This window comes from Cricetulus griseus, chromosome 2, assembly GCF_003668045.3.
Source record: "Cricetulus griseus strain 17A/GY chromosome 2, alternate assembly CriGri-PICRH-1.0, whole genome shotgun sequence".
NCBI lineage: Eukaryota > Metazoa > Chordata > Mammalia > Rodentia > Cricetidae > Cricetulus > Cricetulus griseus.
In genome coordinates, this window is record NC_048595.1 from 412,498,625 (window position 1) to 412,521,711 (window position 23,087).

General features: G+C 43.2%; 1 protein-coding gene across 1 annotated transcript in view; it reads left to right on the forward strand.

The window, feature by feature from the left end:
• Positions 1-18,151: 18,151 nt before the first annotated feature.
• LOC100760504 (aldehyde oxidase 3) overlaps positions 18,152-23,087 on the forward strand; it is an 85,607-nt gene continuing 80,671 nt past the window's right edge. Inside the window, exons 1-2 of the mRNA XM_027396933.2 lie at positions 18,152-18,205; positions 19,727-19,784. Coding sequence (XP_027252734.2) covers positions 18,152-18,205; positions 19,727-19,784 — 112 coding nt within the window. The remainder of the gene's footprint in view (positions 18,206-19,726; positions 19,785-23,087) is intronic.

The window sequence follows — 23,087 nt, forward strand, 5'->3', positions numbered from 1 at the left end:
GGCATTCAGCCTCAGCAATAATGAACAGAGTAAGAGTTAGAATTAATTGTACTATTTCCCTGACGCCAACCATCTGGATTCTAAAATCTTAAACTAGAGGCTGAAGAGATAGCTCAGTGGTTAAGAGTACTTGATACTCTAACAGAGGACTTGGGTTCAATTCCCAACCCCCACAGTCATCCATAACTCTAGTTCCAGGGAATCTGACTTCCTTTTTCTTAAGTCCCAGGGCCACAGGCACGCATGCACACACACACACACACACACACACACACACACACACACAAACACCCACACGCATACACACACAGAGAGAAAAAACACAAAAAAAGCTACTTGCTTTATTTTCTCCATACATCTATTCAAAAACAAAAACATCAATATTACAGTACCAATAAAGCCAGTGAGTGTTTAATTCTTTTTATCCCTGCAGCACATTCTGCTGAAGATGCAAATTTAATCTTCTCCAATGACACTTATCCCTTTCTCGTAACCAACTTAGTGAAAAGATGCTTTCATTTCATGGGGACTTCAAGTGACCTCCCATCCATTGGCAGTTGTTAGATATTTGTTGTGGTAGAGGGAAAGAATAGCATGCTTTTCCTGCTCTTGCTTGTTAGTACAAACCTGGCATTTGTCTAGGAGAATTTTTGATAGTTTCCCAAAACTGGGATTGCAGAAACAAAAAGTAGATGCATAAGTAAAATTTCTGGATAACGTCAAAATCTTTTCTTTTGGCTTCTATATAGTTTTGAATGCTTCCAGAAATGTGCAAGCACCAACTGTGATAACAAAGGGAAGGGGCTGGATTAATAGAACCTAGATATCTGGGGAACCTCTGAGGGAGGTCACTGCCCAGTCTTTCTCAATAACTTAGGAGGGGGCATTTCAGGGGCTAGACCTGAGATGTATGAGGAGGGCTGCAAGGGAGGAGGGGTCTTGTGAGAAGGCGGGCTGTGGCCTCTCATGGAGGTGTACAACTCCAGACTGAACAGCAGGCTAATCTGGGAAGGCTGAAGCAAGCTGGCAACCGGAACCAACTGATACCGTTGGGCAAAATGCCATTACTAGGGTGACGTTGACAAAAAGTGTCAGTAATTAGGAAGGGGCAAGTGAAGTCCTTTGACCTCTGTACTTTTCTCCTCTGGTGGCCCCATTGGAAGTGTCAAAACAGGTTATCTAGCAAAGAACAGAAAATTTCAGTCTTGGTATCATACAGGCATGTGTCAAGTTAGAGTTGAGATGATGGCTGGCATGCATTAAAAAGTGGAGTTTGGTTTAAAGTGACTCAACTTGTAATTCTTCCTGCATTTGGAAGCCAGCAAAACAACACAAGGTTTCAGTATCACCAAATCTCTGGGTGTGTTCATCTTATCAGTGCACTGGAGAACAAATGGTCCTAGACCACTGTGCTATTAATGTTACTGAGAGTCCATACTTCCTACTCCAGCAGCATCTGCTGGCCCACACTAGCAGATCAGAGTCATCACACCTCTTCTGGGGAAACAGCAGGAGACCTGGGACTCACAGTTGGAGGTGTGTTTTGTTTTGTTTTTTAGATTTGTTTATTGTGTATACGCCTGTCCATATGCCTGCAGGCCAAAAGAGGGAACCAAGGCTCATTATAGATGGTTGTGGTTACATATAGATGGTTACCATGTGGTTACAGGGAATTGAACCTGGCTCCTCTGGAAGAGCAACCTGTGCTTTTAAGCTCTGAGCCAACTCCCCAGGCTGCCTTGGAGGTTAATTCCATTCTTTCCGTGTCCCACTTCAGACACAGGTGTGTGGGTGATTTCTGGAGTCACTTTTGTGGTACTCCAGGTGCTCCTCCCCCTTGCCTTCTCAGTTCTTTAGACTACAGCAAACAGTAATTATGGATTTTATCTCTTGGTTGGTGCTAATCAAATTTCTATCAGTACCAAGCATCATTTGACAAAGTCAGTATCAACTGGGTTTTCAAAAACTCTCCAATATGACTCTCTATGCTGAGATGCGATCATAACATAGATTTTCTGGCCATGACACCACCACCTTCTTCAGGAGAGGCCTTCTCATAGAAATTAGGGACAAGACAAAGATGTTCTTTCCACCACTAGCAAACGTTTTAAGGAAAGTCATGTGACTAGATAAGAAAAGCTATGAATGACTGGGGAATTATAATCAAGGAAAATAAAACTCTTCAGTTTCATTTGCTTTGACTTTCAAAATCATTAATTTTGGAGATCATTCGGGTTGAGTGAGTGATACTAGTGTAGCTGTACATGAAGTGGCCCTGTGTTTTAAAACCCTTATTTCTCCCTGTTCTCCAGCAAAAGATGCCTTTGTTAATGGTTAACTATTCCTAAGAGAAGATCTCAGGTTCATTAATCAGTAACTTTTCTTTAGATTAAAGAGTCCATGTCGTCTGTCCTTCAGACAAGTCAAACTAAGGGCCAAGCGCTTTTCAGTTATGTTAATAGAAGTTAACTGGAAGCATTTGAATAGGAATCCTCCCCATAAGCTATGTTTTTAATATTTGGCTCCCCAAAGCTGTGGGCACAAGTAGGATTTTTCTTCAAATTGTAAGAAACAAATTGCAATGTGCCTGAAAGTGGGCTAGAGACAGTTCAGTTCATGTTCTTTCAGAGAACCCAAGTGCAGTTCCAGCACCTATGTCATTCTTCTGGATTCCTCAGGCTCCTGCACTCACTCCTGCATACACCCACATAATTTTAATAAATCTAGATTTAAAAGAGAGAGGAGGCAGGACACTAAGTAAACCCAGCCATCCTTCCCTATGGGGACTGATGAGATGGCTCGCTCAGTGGTTACGAGCATTTGCTGCTCTTCCAGAAGACTCCAGTTTTGTTCCCACCACTCACATGGGCAGTTCATGATGGCCTGTAACTCAAGCTTCAGCGGCTCCCTCTCACCTACACAGGCAGCGTCCCCTCCATCCTCATGGCATTCACTCACATAGACAAATACACATGTATTAAAAGAATAAATAAAATTTAAGTAAGATCTGGAAAAGTAGGATATTGGCTACTTTTCTGGTTGCAGGGACAAATACCTGATGGAGTAGCTTGAGTAACTTGAGTAAGGGTTTATCAGTTTGTGGTTTGAAGGGATCCAATCCAGAATGGTAGAGAATGCTCGGCAGCAGGAATGTGAGGTGACCGTTCCCATCTCACCTCTAGCCAGGAAGCAATGATTCATGCTGGTCCTGGGCTCAACTTCTCCTTTTCCTTCATATACAACCCCAGTCTGTGAGCTGCCACCGCCCTTCCCACCTTCCTTAGTCTAGAAAGCCACTCAAAACATCCCCAGAATTCGTCTCAATGTGATCCTAGATCCTGCAGAGATCATATTAACTGTCACAGCTACCACTGTCTGAGCCGTAAGATTACATATAGCTGAAGTAATTTTATTTTATTTTTTTAAAAAAGCGCTCATCCCTAACAAGTATTTCTAAAAGCAGAAAGAAGAGAGGAAATGGCAACAAACTAGGACAGGAGTTGATTTTTCAAGTCCTTTTTCATCTTCATGTATACTGAATGGCTCAAAAGCAGAAAACAATATATCCTGGTATACAAAATAAATGCAAAAGTATTTATTTGGGAAAAAGGAAAATAGTTGAATGGTTAAATGATATTCGATAGAAATTTAAACTAACAAGTTATATAATAACCAATGTTTTTAAAAACAGTTTGCTATTTGAAATATAGCTTCTTTATGCACACACACCTCAATGTAAAAATAGACAAAGCAATACTCCATGAACACCTCCCCCCCCAATGCAAAAGAAAGAAGACAACAGAACTCTTCTTCATGAGAAAACCAAACAGAATATTCTTCATGTTTCATGTCTTGGTCCTAGTTACGTTTCTCTTCTGATTTGTGTTGAGAACTGAGAACAACTAGGACCCATTGTCTACTCTGTCTTCTCATCTTGCTGCAAAAGAAAAGAAAAAAGAAACATCAGCAGAAATAATTCCAAGCTAAATTATTTTTATCTGCAGTAGAAGACCCATGCTCCCTCCTCTCATTCACATTAAGTGATGGTTTTTCTCTTCTGAAGCTGGGAGATGGGGCAGTTTTCATCTCACTCAGAGAACTCTTAAGACTTTGATCTGAGTCATCACGGCCCTCTGCAAAATAAAGAAATATAAAATAACTATCAAGCTACAGTAAATAACACATACTTAGCTGTATGGCAGAGAGGATTTCTGATAATCTGTTCTCAGATACTTGTATTATTCTGAATTCATGCTGACAAAAATTAGCCTCTTATTGGAGTTACTGCTATCATTTGAGTTCACCAATCTCCTTAAGCTCTAGAAGTAGTAATAGCTCCATTGCTGAGAGACTCCATTCTAATCTTGGGGTGGAGGCTGAGTGAATGCTCAGTAGTATGCATTTTCCATGGATTCAGATGTAAAATGTGACATGCGAGTACTCCAATTATTCAAACTAATTTTTTTTTGGAATTTTAACTGGTAAATGCACTTTTTAAATATCCTTTAATTCCTACTCACATTTACATATCCATCCCTTCATTCCCTTGCCCTCCCATGTTCCCCACCAACCCCCCCCCAACCCACTGCCCCCAACTCCTTCCAAGGGATAGTGAGACCTTCCACCAGGGACCTTCAAAGTCTGTCACATCATTTGGGGGAAGGCTCAGGCCCTCCTTCCTGTATCTGGGTTGCAATAGTATCCCTCCATAGGGAATGGGCTCCCAAAGTCCATTTGTGCTCTACAGATAAAGACTGGCTCCACTGTTAGAGTCCCATAGACTGTCTTGGCCTCCTAGATGGCACCCACATTCAGAGGGCTAGGTTTGATCCAATGCTGTTTCCCAGCTTTATGACTAGGGTCTCCACGCTATCAGTAGGTCAGGTCCACTGTTTCTGTGGGTTTCTCCAGCCCCATCTTGGCTCCTTTGCTCATTCCTCCTCCCTCTCCACAACTGGATTCCAGTAGTATGGTTCAGTGCTTAGCTGTGGGTGCCTGTTTCTGCTTCGAACAGCTACTGGATGAAGACTCTAGGAATAGTAACCAAGGTAGACATCATTTTATCAGCATGACTATGGAAAGGAAAACTACCATGCTCTAAGCTTAACAGTTAGGGCTCCGTATTTCAGTTTCAAAATCTAACAAATATGTAAATACCGTAGACTATAGCACAGGATCATCAATAAGGAAGACCATGAAAATGAAATGTGTCAGCTCGTTTTCTCACTAAGTCATTACTCTAGCTCATTAGCACTATCAGTGTCATTTCTGTTGCACTGATAATGTAGCACCTTAAGGGAGAGTTTATTTGGCTCACAATTGTGGGTTAGATAACTCTGTCCAGCTTTTAGCTTGCCTTGAATGTGTGCTAATTTGCCTCAGTCTGGAACTTTATTAATCTGACAAAATCTAGAAATCCAAATGTTCATACCATACCAAACAATGGAAGCACAATAAGAATGCCTGCTGTTATTACTTCATCTAAATTTGAACAAGTAGCTATTGCAATAAAGTAAGAAAAAGGAATATACAAACAGGCTTGTAAATTAGGGCGCTAAGGGGAAGGAAAACTATGCTTATTCACAAATAAAAGAAGTACATTCAAAGAAAATTCAAAGAGATAGCCCCAACAAGCTGTTAGAATTAATAACAACTTCACTGGGAACAAAGTCAGTATCTGAAAATTGATTGTATTTTTGCAAACTAACATCAAGAAGAAAACATAGTTAACAAACAACAGCACCAAGTGTCCTGGCACATGCCTATAAATCCCTGTATTCTAGCCATGGAGGAAGGGGAATAGGAATTCCAGGCCAATCTCAGCTACATGAGACCTGGCCCAAATAATCAACACAAAGAAATTCATAAAGTATCAAGCAAGTAGGAAAGAACCTATGATATGGAATAACTCAGAGAGATTCTCCTGTCTCTGCATCCCGGAGTGCTTGGATTAAAGGAGTTCACAACCGCCAGTCAGTTGTTCAAATTCTTTGCTTCTTAGGAATCATATATAGAGTGTGTAGCATGGTGGAAATTATCATTCACACCAAAGAATCTACAGATTGTTAGAGGATGGAGATGTAACCAGCACACAGGCAGGGCCTGATGTTTTCTGCACTTTTAGGTTAGCAGAAAGCAAGTCATAAGGGTGGATTTGTTCTTTCTCCACCCACAAAATGGAAGCTCTACAGCAATGCAGAGCAGTTTAAACTTTTTTTGGCTGACACTTCCTGAACTCCATGGTTCAACAAATGTCACTGAGCTGGTCAGACTCCATGTATTAGCTACATAGTAGCCACAGAGTTTTGCAACAGGGGTTTTGAAGGCCAAAGATATTGGCTTTTGTTGTTCCACTGTTTTTTGTGGTAGATTAAATTTAGTCTCTTGTGTCAGCCAGCTTGAAGCTAATCAAAAGCGAGTGAATTCTTTTATTTCCTTGGAAAACAAATAGTGCTTAATCTGGGCTTAAGAGTGCTTGTGTGGAAGCTGGAGAGATGGCTCAGTGGTTCAGAGCCCTTACTGCTCCTGCAGAGGATCCAGTTCAGTTCCTAGTATGCACACAATGGCCTACAACCGTCTATAACTCCAGTTTCAGGTGACATGGCACTCTTCTGGTCTCCATGGGCACCAAACATTCACAGAGTGGCCATACACACTGAAACATGAAAGGAGAAGCATCGTCTCAGCACCACCAAGACCAAGTTCTCAGCAAAAAGGACATTTATTTGTCCTAGAGGGAAAGAGGACAGGAAATAAGAGACAAAGACAAGAGACAGAGGATGAGGAAGAAGGTGGAGGAGGGGAGACAAGGAAAAGGTGGCAAGGTAATTTGTCCCAGAGGGACAAAGGACTTCCTTTGGAATGAGGGGAGACAGATGCAGCACATAGGAAAATGGTGGTTTATAAATGTAGAAAGAGGGCTGGAGAGATGGCTCAGACATTAAGGGCACAGATTGCTCTTCCAGAGATCCTGAGTACAATTCCCAGCAACCACATGGTGGCTCACAACCATCCCTTATGAGATCTGGTGCCCTCTTCTGGTGTGCAGATATACATGGAAGCAGAATGTTGTATACATAATAAATAAATAAAAATCTAAAAAAAAAAATATGTAGAAGGGAGACCCCCATGTTAGGATGAGGTGTTAATTAGGGTAGCCAAAGGGGGCTTCTGATTGCTGGACTTTGGTAGTGAGCCTCAGGAGGAGGAAGTGACAAAATAAGGGTATAGACATTGATGGCTAACTTTAGGAATATAATCAATCTAACAGTTTTTAGCAAGGCAGAGGGAATCTGGGAGAAGGGCAAAGCTGGCCAGAATCCTTCACATACTTACAGGCAAACACTCATCCACATAAAGTAACAACAAATAAATCTCTTTTTTTTAAGAAATGCAGAATGGGGATGGGGAATGGAGCTCAACTGGTGAAGGAACTGTTTGCCTGGGATGTGTGAACCCTTGGGTTCATTCCTCATCACCACACAGGCCAGGCTTGGTGGTGCAAGCATTAATCAATGGGGAGGAGGGGGTAGGAAAAATCAGAAGCTGAAGGTCATCCTTGGTTACACGTCACATTCAAAGTCAATGACACCCTATCTTAAAACCAAAGGTTTTCAGATAATAAACTTTGTCATATAATTTTTGTTGCTTCTTTATCATGAAATGTCATGGGCAGTGCAAAGAAAGACTTTGTCCAATACCTGGCAGGTAGCATTTCTGAGCTTCTTCTCTGTGTGTTATCTGCATCAGAACATTTCAGCTGGCATTTTAGAACCAATCCCCCCATGCTGGCATGCAGCCTTGATACAGGTGGGGGGTGGAGCTTGGTCCTGCCTCAACTTGATCTTGTTTTGTTGACTTCCCTGGGAGGCCTGCCCCTTTCTAAACAAAAGGAATGGGTGGGGAGAGGAATAGAAGGGGAGGGGAGGAAACAGTAAGAGAGGAGGGAGGGGAAACTGGTTGGTTTGTAAAATAAATGAAAAAATTAATAAAAACTTCTGCTGGACTATCAGAACAGACATTGTGATGGATGCTGGCCACAGTATAAACCCAGCCCTTGACATAGGCCACTTACATGTAATTATTTTGTCTTGTTTCCTGTTTGTGGAGCAAAAACTGCTGCGAGATCTGAAGAGGAGCCATCCACTTGCTCGTCACTGAGAACCTTACCCTAGTAGGCTGGATCTGTTCAGGGTCAGTCAGGAAAGAGTTTCATCTGCCTCATTGGCAGAAAACATGACACTATGTGGACAGGCCCTGAGGACTCATCTGGAGTTATCATTGCAATGGCTAAGCGATGACTAAAACCCAAGTCCTCTGACTTGGAATCTAGCACTGAATGAAACATACAGAAATGTTTTTAAGTGGGCTTCTGGTGACACTCTCCCAGATACCCTGGAAGGCCCTTGACTGCAGTTCTCAAGGGCAGACAAGCAGCAAGCAGTGGAAAGGCTCCTGGGCGTATTGCCTCATAGGTAGTCATTCCTTCTTTTCTCTCAGATTGAAGGCACATTTATTCAAGGAATGGGACTCTACACCATAGAGGAGCTGAGTTACTCTCCCCAGGGCGTTCTGTACAGCCGTGGCCCAAGCCAGTACAAAATCCCTGCAGTCTGTGATGTCCCCACAGAGATGCACACTTCTTTCCTGTCCCCATCTGAACACTCGAACACCCTGTATTCATCTAAGGTGAGCTCTGCTCCATGAGTCCCTGCTTCCTTGATGTCTGTGGGGTGGACAGACATTGGTCTGCTTGGTTGTTCAGTATCTTTACTGAGATTACAAAGGGAGTCCTTATTGAGCATTCTAATTATATAGTAACTTAATGGCATGGTAAAAAATGCTTCAAATATTCCCAATCTGCCTAACATGAACTATCAGATTTCATTTGTCATTTTACATACAATAGTCATCTTCATGCCTATATGTGTTTGCTCTATTTTAAATCATTTTCTTAGGCTAGAATTCTAAGTAAAAGAACATTGAGATCATTCTGGGTCTGAGTTACCTCACTCAGAATGTTTTTCTTGTTCCATCCTGCAAATTTCAAGATGTCATTGTTTTTTACCACTGAGTAATACTCCATTGTGTAAATATACCACATTTTCTGTATTCATTCTTCTGTTGATGAGCATCTAGGTTATTTCCAGGTTCTGCAGGTTCCGGCTGTTACAAATAATGCTGCTATGAACATAGTTGAACAAATGACTTTGTGGTATGATTGTGCATCCTTTGCATATATGCCCAAGAGTGGTATTGCTGGGTCTTCAGGTAGACTGATTCTCAATTTTCTGAGAAACTGCCATACTGATTTCCAAAGTGGCTGTGCAAGTTTGCACTCCCGCCATCAATGGAGGAGTGTTCCTCTTACTCCATATTCTCTCCAGAATAAGCTGTCATCAGTGTTTTTTTTTTTTTCTACCTTAGCCATTCAAATAGGCACAAGATAGTATCTCAGAGTCATTTTGATTTGCATTTCCCTGAAGGGTAAGGAGTTAAGCAATTCCTTAAATGTCTTTTGGCCATTTGAATTTCTTCTGTTGAGAATTCTGTTTGGATCTGTACCCCATTTTTTTAATTGGGATTATTTGGTGTTTAGTTTTAATTCTTTATATATTTTGGAGATCAGCCCTCTGTCAGATGTGGGGTTGGTGACAATCTTTTCACATTCCACACGCTGCTATTTTGTATTATTGACTTTATCATTTGCCTTACAGAAGCTTCTTAGTTTCAGGAGGTCCCACTTATCGATTGTTGCTCTCAAAGCCTGTACTACTGGTGTTACATTTGGGAACTGGATTCCTGTGCCCATGCATTCAGGGCTACTTCCAACTTTCTCTTCTGTCAGGTTCAGTGTACCTGGATTTATGTTGAGGCATTTGATCTGTTTGGACTTGAGTTTTGTGCATGAGGATAGATATGAATCTATATGCAATCTTCTATAGGTCAGCATCCAGTTGTGGCAGCATCCTTTGTTGAAAATGCTTTCTCTTTTCCATTGTACAATTTTGACTTCATCAAAATTCAGGTGTTCATAGGTTTGTGGATTAGTATCAGGGTCTTCAATTTGTTTCCATTTCCACGTGTCTGTTTTTATGCCAATAACAAGCTGTTTTTATTACTGCAGCTCTATAGTAAAGCTTGAAGTTAGGGATGCTGATACCTCCAGGAGTTCTTTTACTGTATAGGATTGTTTTGACTAGTGGGTTTTTGTTTTTCGATGTGAAGTTTAGTATTGTTCTTTCAAGGTATATGAAGAAATGTGTTACAGTTTTGTTGGCAGTGGCACCAGAACCTATCCTGCATTAAATGGCTTTTGGAGTCCATTCCCTATGGTAAGACACCTTGCTTAGACTTGATGGCGGGGGGGGGGGGGGGCTTGGTCCTGCCTCAACTTTGAATGCCAGAATTTGTTGACTCACAGGAAGGCTTTACCCCATCTGAGGAGTGGATGAGGGGTGGAAGGGGGGCTCTGGGATGGGAGAAGGGGAGGAAGGAGGGACACGGGTTGGTATGTAAAATTAAAAATAAGTATTTTCAATAAAAAAGTATATTAAGATAGGTGGTTAAATTACTTTTTCAATAACAATTTACTTATGGTAGTCTATAGGTTATATATGTACATAACTAATATATACTGCATGTTTGTACATATACAAGTTTGCATGTATATAGAAAGGGATAGGCAGTTTGTGTCATAACACACATGGCTCATTTCTCTCAAGGGTCTAGGAGACTCTGAGTTGTTCTGGGATATTTGGCATTTTTTGCCATCCATGTTGCAGTGAGCGCAGCAAGAGAGGCATATCTGGATCATTGAGGCTCAACCGTCCACTGATTCCAGAGAGGATCCCAATGGCCTGTGAAGATAAGTTCACAAAAATGGTATGTTACACTCAAGAGAAAAAAAACATACAATTCTTTGTTTCTGTCTCCTGGCTCTATGGCCAAGTTTCTTTAACCCAGTGCTGTGGTTTTTCCACAGAAGTAAACATGACAGGAACTCATTAGGGTACCTGAGAGGGACAGAATTGCTCTTGAACTTGTGCCCCTTGGCTGTGTCTTTTCATCAGCCTGGCCTTGCTTGGTCTCCTGTGTGCTCAGGTCGTTACCACTTGAGGGGAACTGAAGATTCATTCTCTCAGTTTCGTTTCCCTGAGTCAGGCCTAGGAGTTCAAGGTCTGTAGCCTGGCCCTGGGACACCTGGCCAGAAATCAAGGTCACTCTGCTATATCCCCACTGTCGCCCAAGCAGACCCTGGCAGCGTGATGGAAAGAGCCCTCCCACAGTATCATTCCTGCTGAGCACACACCCCCTGTCTCTGTGTGTCTGTACAGCACCATGACTTGTGATCTGTGACTGTAAGGGAAGACTTGCCACTCAGCTACCTCTGTAGCTACAATTCCCTTCTCTCACTGGGGTAACCTCCTACACTCCTTCCACACTGTCTCTGCAGAGCATCCCGCACCTCACAAAGAGAAACAGACACTGACTCCATGTTTCCCTAGTCCCTCTCCACATGCATTTGAAAGCTCTCCATCCCTCTGCTAGACCCTCTCCATGAGGCCTCCCTACATCACACGATGTCATTCTCTGATCTCATTGGCCCTGAAGCCTGTGGTGGTTTTACCTTTACTATCTTCTGCTATTATTAGCCTAAGTCACAAACAAGCATGTTTCTGAGTTATAAACATCCAAATTTGCTCTTTCCTTCCAGATTCCGAGAGATGAACCTGGATCCTTTGTTCCCTGGAACACACCTGTGTGAGCTATATGCAAGCTTCTGAAGGGACTGGATCAGCTCCACTGCAGAAGGCACTACCTGGTCTGTCTGCTGGAAGGAAGATGCTAACTATGAAAGCCAGATTTTCACAGCCAGGAATCATCTACAGCATTGTTTAACATGGAAGTTCTGTTTCTGGGTACATTAGCATACCTAAGCAATTATAAATCATATTGTAAATTACATAAATACTAAATTGTTTCCTCTAAGGTGGGAACTTATAATTCTGTCCCCTGGATCTGTCCACCTAAATATGACAACTTGTCTGTAGCTAACTTTTGGGTTGTATACACCAGAAAAAGTTATGCTATCTAGTGAATGATGATTTTATAAATAATTTCTTTCCTGTTGTAAACTGTAAATTCAGTTTTTTTTTTTCATTTGTCCCTGAGAGCCATCACCCAATTTTCCTTATCAGGACAGAAACGGGCCCTATATCTAAAGAGTCTCTGAGACAATGGTGGTCAAAAGAAAAGAGATAAAGGAACGTCATCCAACTACAAAGATGGCGAGAGCATTCCCACCACTCAGAAGGGTGAGGAAGGTCTATACTCAACAAGGTCAGCCTGGGCTTCATAGCAATAGTCTGTCCCTACAAGAAAGGGTCTAAGCATATAGTTGGTGATAGAATGCTTGTCTAGTGTGTTCAGGGCCCTTGGAGCATTTCAAACATTGGAAAGAGAATCAGAGAAATCACAGAATAGGAGAAGATATTTGCAAATATATGACAAAAGTCTTGTGTCCAGAAAACTTGCAACTTAGTAGTTAAAAAAAAACAAATGACTCCAGGTTGTTTGTTTATCATTTTTAATGGACTGATAAAGCCAGAGATCTTTAAATGTCCAATCAGCACATGAAAAGATGCTCAGCTTTGTTTATCCTTGAGAAATGTGGGTCAAAGCCTTAGTGAAACACCATTCATATACACTGTGACAGCAGGAGTTGAAACAATTGAACAATGGCAGGTGTTAGCAGGATATGGATAAAGTAGAGGCTCTATTCATTGCTGGAGGGATGTACACTTTGCAGCCACTGGAGAACAGAGAAGCTGGTAAAAGCTAATCAGAATTTCCACGTTATTATAGGATTTAATACATCTTCACAGATAAATCTACACACAAACACTCTGGCATTTTTCACAATACCAAAGGTAGGAAAATGTTCCACCAACTCATAATGTTTAATAAACAAACTGCAAAACATTCACAAAAGTGAATCCATTCAGTCCTTCAAAAGGACAAATTACTGATACACACCTCAGGAGATATGAATGGTGGAAGCATTATATAAATGAAGGAAAATACACAGAAAATGACATCTATATTCCATCTATACAAAAGGCCTTAAATTGGCAAGTTCTCAAAGATGAAGTGGATGAGTGGTTGCTACGGCCTGAGGGGACAGAGGAACTGGAAGTGATTGCTCATAAATGTGGGGTTTTCATTGGTGGAGATATCTGTAGGGAAATCAACAAAATCATATACATTGTTCCAGTTTGCCATCTGTTACTGTTATAAATACCATGGCCAAAAGCAATTTGGAAGGAGAGGGTTTATTTGACTTACACGTCCCAATCACAATTGATCATTAAGGGCAGTAAGGGGCAAGGACACAAGCTGGAGCAGAGGCAGAAACCATGGAAGAATGCTGCTTACTGGCTTGCTCTCCACGGCTTGCTCAGCCTGCTTTCTTAATCACCCCAGGGATACCAGCACAGGAGTGGCATTGCCACAGTGGACTCCATCAATTATCAATCATGAATATGCCCCACAGCCTTGCCTACAGGAAATCTGATGGAGAATGAAGCATTCTTCAATTTTAAGGGTTCTCACTGAAGCCTGTCTTGTTAGATGGCTGAGGACAGGGAAAACAGGCTGGGCAGTTCTCTGCTTTCTCCCATCTCCCTGGCAGCTGCCTCACTTGTGGACTTTTGCTGGCTTCTCCTGTAGCCCATCCCTCCAAGTGGAGGCCTCCTGTGGGGGTGCCTTCATTCTCCTCACCCCACAGCCTGATGCTGGCAGTGACCATTACTCCACCTTAGAAATGGTTTTGTTGCTGAGGCTCTAACTCTGAACACAGTGCTCTGATGGTGACCAGGCAGACATTCAGACAAGGTCTGTTGATGCTGGCTGGCAGGAATGTGTTCTATATACTAGACAGACCTCACAGTCATGGGGATCTTCTGCCGTTGACCACTAAGGGCTGGCATCACAAGCACATGCCACCACTCGCTCCAAGTCTTGCTTTCGATTGTGACTTGGATGTCTCAGACCCCCAGGCCTAATGTGTCCCAAACAAATATCCCAATAGTAGAACTGTCTCTGAGTTGTTAGCCAGAAATGGAGAGTCAGAACTGCCCAATTTGTGAACACAACTTGGCAGGCATGACAGCCTGTCAGTCCCCCTCAGAAACAGTTCTTAATGACCTCACTGTTTCGTCAGCTGCTGTCACTGCAAGCCACCTTCATTTGCCCCTGGCTATTGCAATAGTTGCCTCTTGCTTCTCTTCCCAATTGTTCTTCACTTTGAAGCCAAAGTTTTGTGTGGACTTATGGAGACACATCGTCATCCATTCTGGACACATCAGAGGCCACACGCACATGCTATGCTCTTGCCTATTAACCTCCAGTGGCATCCTACTCACCTCATTGGGATCTTATCCTGGATCCCTAGGGTGCATATGTCCACTATGTGAGTTAGACCCTGTCTATCTACCCAACCTTGTCTCACAGTCCCCTTTTCTGTCATGGATTCCCATATCCTGTCCTTCTTTTGGAGCTCCTGCATCTTTCCACTGCCTGGAAAACATTCTTACGTGTCTGACTGACTACCTCCCTGCAGTGTTTCTTGTTAGGATGAAAGCCCTGTGGCAATGAGAAGGATGGACGTAGAGCATCCAGAGTAAGGTGCAAGAGGTAAGGGAAGGTGGGGTCAGGCAGTGATAAGTACCCAGACCCCAGATATACCCCATCCTGGGTCAGCATCTCTCCCTCAGCTCACACCTCACCTCACACTCCACCATGGAGCAAAGGTGAGTGTCCCTGATGACAGTGTGATCAACCCTAACCCTAACTCTAACCCCTAGCCCTAACCCTAACCCTAACCCTTTCTTGTTCACAGGTTGGTTGGCACCAGATGTAGGTAAGGACAGGATGGCACGTATGCATGACAGTCTCTCTAGCAGTTGGTGAGGGACATATTTTACCAATGAACAGAATTTTAGATGGTGAACGTGGTTATCACCTTATTCTGGTTAATGCAAGTGTCCCATGGATAGAATAACCATGGGTAACAGATGGTATGGCCAGGTATTCAGAGCATAAAAGAGATGAGTGGGGGTGGGGAGGTTTAGACAATAAGTGTATAAGTGGATGACAGTAAGCAAATTTGTGAAGGTTTTTTTTCTTTTTCTGTTTTTTTTTTTTTTTTTTTTTTTTTTTTTTTTTTTTTTTTTTTTGAGACAGGGTTTCTCTGTGGCTTTGGAGACTGTCCTGGAACTCACTCTGTAGACCAGGTTGGTCTTGAACCTATAGAGATCCGCCTGCTTCTGCCTCCTGAGTAATGGGATTAAAGGTGTGTGCCACCACCGCCCAATGTGTGAGGGTTTTATATCACAGTTTTCGTAGCTACATTACTATTGCTATGATAAAACATCATGACTAAAGCAACTTAGAAGAGAAAGTATTTAATTTGAGGCTCATGGATCCAGAGGATAGTAGAGTCCATGACTATCATGGCAGAGAACGTGGCAGCAGGCACAGGCCTGGAGCAGTAGCTGAGAGCTTAGATATTGAGACAACAACCATGAGGTGTGAGTGGGGGGGCAGTCAGTTAACTGGGGATGCCGTGGTATTTTTAAACCCTAAATCCCACCCCCAGTGATACATCTCCTCCAACAAGGCCACACCTCCCAATCCTTCCCACACAGTTCTGCCAACTGGAGAACAAACATTGAAATACATGAGTGTATGGGGTCCATATTCATTTGAACCACCATAAAAGCTGACACCTCGAAAAAAGCTTCCATGATACTTCCAATCAAGCAACTAGACAAAATGTCATGGTCTCTCTCCTCCTCAGTTAGCCCAGTGCTGACACAGGGTGTGATAGGTTGTGACAGCCCTCACATTCCAAGGACTCACATTTACACTTGTCATCTGAAGATCTCGTGAAACAGCGTGTCAGAAGAGTCTGCAGCCAAGTGTGAATGTGGAGCCCACCCACATCACTCGGGCTCTGTGCTACCAGACACACTCAAGACTGACAGTGCTGCAGTGGCCTAGCAGGGACACAGCTGGGGCTTCAGGTAGGAAGTCCCACCTCTCAGGATGCAGAGGTGTGCTGTGAAAGACTCTACACAGTGTTCTACCTCAGGGACAATTGGCTAGCAGAAAGGAGCTGGGCGTTTATAGATTATGCTGCTATCCACTGCATGTTTTAAAATTTCCCAAATAAGAAACAAACAAACAAACAACTGACAGAAATAATGGGACACAAAAAACCAGAGATATTCACTAAATATATAGCACACGGATAACCTCAGGTTAAGAAAAGAAATGCCAGCTGACTGTGGACTGCCCTCAGTGGAAGCGACAGTGTGCATAACAGTGTGGTGGAGATGAGAAGGTCACACCCTGTTATATGTGACACATATGGGACACATCACTTAGGAGGAAGTGGCCTCCAGAACTATACTCACTTCCAAGCCAGGAATTCCAGTTCTGAGAATTTGTCCCACAGGAGTTCTTGTCTGATTCCTTCACCCCAAGCAGTCCTCTTCTCTCCACCACACGACTTATTCTAGTGCCTCCTCCAAACCCCTTCCTTAAAACCTTTCTCCTGTTGCGGTTCCTTCTCTGGCTTCATGACCTCACACTCCACATAACTCCACATGCATGGAAATCAGATGCCATGAGCCCTGAGAGAGAATTCCTGTTACACTAATGAGGAGTGGGCTCAGCCAAAGTGTGTATGAGATGCCATAGGGAAGCTGCTTGCTCTCTATCCTAATTTTAAAATAAAAATTAACAAGAATAAAAGCAGAAACAAAAAACAAACAAAAAAAAAACCTTGCTCAAATAAAAGGAAGGATGGCCAGATGTTGTGGAACACGCCTTTGATCCCAAATCTCAGGAGTCAGGCAGATCTTTGTGACATCCAGGCCAGTCTGATCTACAAATCAAGTTCCAGGACAGCCAGGGCTGTTACACAGAGAAACCCTGAAACCCTGTCTAAAATAAATAAATAAATAAATAAAAATAGAAAGGAGAGAAAGGAGGGGGGCAAGTACAGGCTGCCTCTAAATATGCAAAGATAAAGCCCCATTTCCACTGCAGCATATTTTTAATATCTGGTGTGTGTGTGTGTGTGTGTGTGTGTGTGTGTGTGTGTGTGTGTGTGTGGTGCCCAAGGAAACCAGAGAGAGGTGTCAGATACCCCTGGAGCTGGAGATACATGAGGTCATATGCTACCCTTCAAAGCAGGAAGTGCGCTAAAGTGCTGAGCCCTCTCCAGCCCTGTGGCATGTTCATAACTAGAAATCTGAACAGTTCATGATGTATATCCACAGGTGACCAAGGAGGGTGTTTGGCAATAACTTTTACTGGGGGCTTTCCCCTGGCAGCTGCTGTTTTTAGCACTGTCCCAGCATTGGCTCCTTTGAGCCCGACAACAGCCCTGATAAAGGTCCTACTGTGTTGCCCAACTCACAGGAAAAACCACTGAGGCAGAGAGAATAAAGTCACTTTTGAAGCCATGTGAACAGTTCATTCAATTTCACCTTTTAGAAAATAACAAAATTATTGTTAAGAAACTAACAAAAATGATGTTTGAAGACATCTATATGTAATCTAAGTTCCTTCTGAAACTTTGAAAGACCACAAGAATCCGGTTGCTAAATGTTAGCACAGAGAAACATTATTTTTTTGCTTTTCACACTTGTGTCATTTCTTAAAATATTCTTTTTATAGATTAAAGTCCAAATTAGCAAACAAACACACTTCGGGCCAAGTCACTGCTCTGAAAGCAGTGTGTTGGCTTCATTTCCACTTCACCAACTCCAGCAATTGTTTTGGAAAAGGCCCTCCTGTGGTTGCCCCGAGGCAGATTAAGTACTGAGCATGCGCTACGACAGGAAGGCCCTTCCAGGGTGGTTTAAGGAAAGAGGAAAGTGGAAGACACAGAGGAGAGGAGTGAAGAAGGTAGGGAGCTTTGATGGGACAGGGCTGGGTGGGAGGAGCCAGCAGACAAAGCCCACATCCTGCTGGGTTCCTCAACCTCCTCAGAGCTCTACAGTTCTTCAGAAAGTCTGTCTCCGGGACAGGAGCTTTAAACACAACTGCACAAAACACTGGCGACTGTCGTCAAGTCATGTCTCCTTCTAAGGACTCAGATGAACTTGTTTTCTTTGTGAATGGAAAAAAAGTAAGTGTTCTACACTGTAATTAATAAATGTGCATAAGAAACGCTGGTAGAAGCAATCTGTTACTAACTTTGCCAAAATGAAGGTACTGGGTGGAGGGAGGGGGTGGGGGTAGGGCTAGATCTAGCAACCTGCCATGCTTCTTGGGGAAGAAAGGAGGGAAGAAGAGAGAACCCACAACATGCATGGAATGTGTTGGGGACAAGAGGGGAAGTCTGGAGACCAAACCTCACATTTGAATGCACCTATGTAAGCATCAGGCACTGGCTTCCCTGCAACAGGAGTCTCTCTCTCTCTCTCTTTCTTCCTCAAACCTCCTTTTCCAGCTCCAACTCAAACATCTATGTCCCCAAACAGTACTTTCACATGTTTGCACACACACATCCAGAATCCAAAGTCTTCAGGTCACTTACAAATAATTAAAAAACCTTCAGTCAATACAAATGGGAGAGAAAGTATACTGGAAAGCCAGACAAGAAGTGTTAGTGTGAATGTTATTCATGCCTGGAATCCTAGAATAGGAGGAGGTTTGAAGCCAATCTGGTCTGCAAAGTGAGTTTGGGACATGAAGGTCTATGTAATGAGACCTTCAGAAGGAAGGAAGGAAGGAAGTAAACAAATGTTTATGTGCAAGCAAATAAACAAATCAGGAGTCATAACCCACTAGAGAGAACAAGCTGAAGTGTCTTTTTACCGCTCTATCCTGAGTACTTGACACCTACACAAGACATAAATGACAGCAATATGCCCTTTGCATATATGCTCGATGTCCTTGACAATTGTGTGGAATGGGAAACCCAACACCCTGTTCTCAGCACTATTGGCATAAGAAAAGGTCAGGAAAGTTTAAACCAAGCTTATGGCATTGTGTGCTGTGTGCTGTGTGCTGTGTGCTGTGTTTCAGGGCAATTGTGCAATATGCTCTTGGCTAACAAATATGGGAGAGACCTTGGCTTTCATCTCTTGGCTCCTTTCCAGAGCTCTGTGACCTCCTCCTGGGGAGATGGCCATTCTTCTAGAACACCAATGCTAAAGGGAGGGGCTGGGGATTCATATGAATCTTTTCCTGCAGCTGCCAAAGGAATGCTGTTTGTCTACTGCTGCTAAACTCTTGCTTACTTAACTCTTCAAAGTTGGATGGGGAACACAGACCATAAACCATGTTTGGTGTATGATAAGAATTAAAATGCTCAGTTTAATTCTATGTCTTCTATAATACTGTAGGAATTCAAGAGATTTTTAAATATTTGGCTCTTCAATTTTTATGCCTTTTTATTATTTTCTTGACCCCATATTTTGTTTGAATTCAAAGACTTATTGCTTATCCTCTGAAACAAAGCCAAACATTTGCTTGCCAAAGTATGGCCATGTATCATATAGCATTGTATGCTTTCATAATTGCAAAGAGTGAGGTTTAATCGAGTTAGGCAAGTAAGACCTACAAATATGTTCTCAATCATTCTTACTATTTAGAGATCAAAATGGAAACTGCCTCAACTTACATAATCATTTCCTGTGTACAGGTCATTGAGAGGAATGCAGACCCTGAAGTTACTTTATTGTTCTATCTGAGAAAAGTCAGTATCCTTTTGCTGGTTTGTGAAAAGAAAACAAAGTTTCCACCTCTGGGAACTGTGGTTTCTCCAGAGCTATTTTGCCACGTTCCCTTGAGAAGGTTTTGCTGGTGTGTAGGAATGCAGTGAAGCTGCTTGCCTTGTAAATGGGACTGCCTGTGACAAGGGTTCCAAATTTATGTGAGTTTGAAGATCACCTGGGCATAGTGGTTAAAATGTGAATTTCAGAAGTAGGAAAGAGGGCATGGTGGAGAAAGTGCCTACAAGTAAGTGTGGGGGCGAGAGTTTGGATCCTCAGAAATCACAGGAAGCCTGGCAATGTAGTGTCTGTCTGTTAATCCAGTGTTCTTACGGCCAGATGGGAGATGAAGAGTGGAAAGTCTGGATGCTCACTAGCAGCACAACAGTGAGCAAGACACTGACATCTACTCTAACCTTGATACGCATACCAAGGCATGCTAACATGTACATGTGAATACACACCACACAGAGGGGGGGGAGACAGAGAGAGAGGGAGAGGAAGGGAGAGAGAGAGAGAGAGAGAGAGAGAGAGAGAGAGAGAGAGAGAGAGAGAGCACTCCTCATTTGTTCACAAACACAGCAAACTGTTATTCTTTTGTTTAAGCTGCAGCTGCTAATATAAAGAAAGGAACAATGGATAAACAACCCACGTGGAGTTTATTTACCAGAAAAGGGGAAAGAGGGGGATGGGTAGTCGGCTAACCCAAGAGGAGCCGAAAGGAAGAGAGCGAGGGATGGGTGGCAGGACCTTTTAAAGGAAAGGTTGCATATGCGCAGTGGGGCTTTGCCCCTCACAGGTCGCAATGCATATAGGGTGAGTGAGTGCCCCGTTGTTAGGGGGCGGGGTCAGGGTCATCCAGGTGTTTTGTTCTTACAATCCCGGCTGTTGTTTATTATAAAAGTTGGAGAATTGGGCGTGGCAGGTTAGGGAAGTAGGGGCGAAGATGTCTTAAGGCTGCTTCCTGCTGGCCTGGGGCGTTGACCGTCTTTGGGGGGTTGGGGTGCTGCCATGTCCTGGGTTGATTGTTGTTTCATTGTAGTCCAGGCCACTCTGGTGCCTTTTAGACCTGGCAAGATGTTCGAAGAGTAGAGGACAAGGTTAAGTTTAGAAAAAAATTTTTTCTTAGGTCCTGTCACTTGTAAGAAGAGGGAGGGGTTCCCGAGGTGTCCCAAGATGAGGGAAGGGAAGTTGGGACTGGGGAAAGGTTGGATATTACCTGGAGTGAATCTGACCTGTTTGGATCTGATTCGGCTCCCTGGAACTTATAAGAGTCCTTAAAGTTTGGGAAAACATAAAGATTAGACATATTAAATCATATCTAGGTGGTATGAAATCTTTCTGGTTACCTTTAACCAGAAGGCACAAACACTTGGTGGTCCTTGTATCTTTAGATCCATGGCTTTTAGGTTGGCATTCCTGTAACAACAGCTAAGTAAGTTATTGTGAGATACTTTGGAAATTAATGAGCAGAGTGTAATTAGAAGCAGGAAAGTTTAAATCAGCATTGTAAAAATTGAGCCTTATTCTTCTGAAATAGGAGGCAAAGTAGATGATTTCAGTGTCCTCTGAAACCTAAGAGAACAGGGTCCTGTTGTAGAAGCTGTGTATGAAGGGTGAGTCTCACGTGGAGAAATAAAGGGCTTGAGGTGGGATAAGTAAATCCAGTGGGGAAGGCCCTCAAGTTTAGCTGCTGTTGGAGTGACAAGAATTACTTTGAAAGGGCCCTTCCACTTAGGAGACAGGGGGGAGGGGCTCTGGTCTGGAGGAGAAAGAAGTACTTGATCACCTATGTTAATTGGAGAGGTACAGGGGGTGGCACATGGTCGAGGTAGAGAGTGGTCAGCAAATTCCCAAAGGAGGGAACGGAGATGATGAAGTAAAGGTGTAAGCAAGTGGTCAGGGAGAGGCGAGAGTTTAGGTGAGAGACCAGGTGTTAGAGCCTCTCTCTTTGAACATGAGTTCAAAGGGTGAGATGAAAAGTGGTTGTTTAGGGAGAGCCCTAAGCCTGAAAAGGGCCAGAGGCAGAAGCTTTACCCAGTCAAGGTGAAGTTCCTGTGACATTTTAACCAGAACAGTCTTTAAAGAATGGTTAGTTCTCTCCACCTTCCCTGAGGACTGGGGGTGGTATGGAATATGAAAATGCCAAGGAATATTGAGAGCTTTAGACAGGGTTTGAGAGATCTGAGAGGTAAACTCAGGACCATTGTCTGACTGAAGAGAGGCTGGAATCCCAAACCGGGGGATAATTTCCCTGAGAAGGATGTCAGAGACGGTCTGAGCTTTCTTGTTAGTAGTAGGAAACGCTTCTACCCACCCAGAGAAAGTATCCACTAGTACCAGGAGGTATTTAACTCGCCTGACTGTGGGCATGTGGGTGAAGTCAAGTTGCCAGTCAGTCCCTGGGAGAGAGCCCCTAGCCTGGTGTGTGGAAAAGGGGGAGTTACGATACTTGGAATTAGGGTTTGACATCTGACAGGTTCTACAGGAGGCAGTGATAGTTTTTAAGAAATTTAAGTCCTCAGAAGTAGGCTTGAGGTGAGCCTTGACAAACAGAGAAAGAGCCTTACTGTTAGGGTGGAAAAGCTTGTGTAAGTAGGACAGAATTTGTCTCATGTCAGGAGGTGGCTGTGAGGATGTGGGTTGTAGTGTATGAACTCCTTGTGGTGGGTGAGGTAGATCTGGGCCTTGGAGGGCTGCAGCCCTAGCTGCTCTATCAGCCCGGTTGTTGCCCCTAGAGATAACGGAGCTGTCAGTCTGGTGTGACCGACAGTGAATAATTCCTATAGCTTTGGGGAGGTGAGAAGCCCTTAGCATGGCCATAATATAACCTGAGTTAGTTATGGATCCTCCTCTTGTAGTAAGTAGCCCACGTTCCTTCCAAATAGCTGCATGGGACAGGAGGATATGAAAAGCATATTTAGAGTCTGGGCACCAAAATGTTATTCTTTTGTTTAAGCTGCAGCTGCTAATATAAAGAAAGGAACAATGGATAAACAACCCACGTGGAGTTTATTTACCAGAAAAGGGAAAAGAGGGGGATGGGTAGTCGGCCAACCCAAGAGGAGCCGAAAGGAAGAGAGCGAGGGATGGGTGGCAGGACCTTTTAAAGGAAAGGTTGCATATGCGCAGTGGGGCTTTGCCCCTCACAGGTCGCAATGCATATAGGGTGAGTGAGTGCCCCGTTGTTAGGGGGCGGGGTCAGGGTCATCCAGGTGTTTTGTTCTTACACAAACAACATCAAATTCTGTCAGATTTCTCATTGGATGTTCCCAGTTATTGCATGGGTAC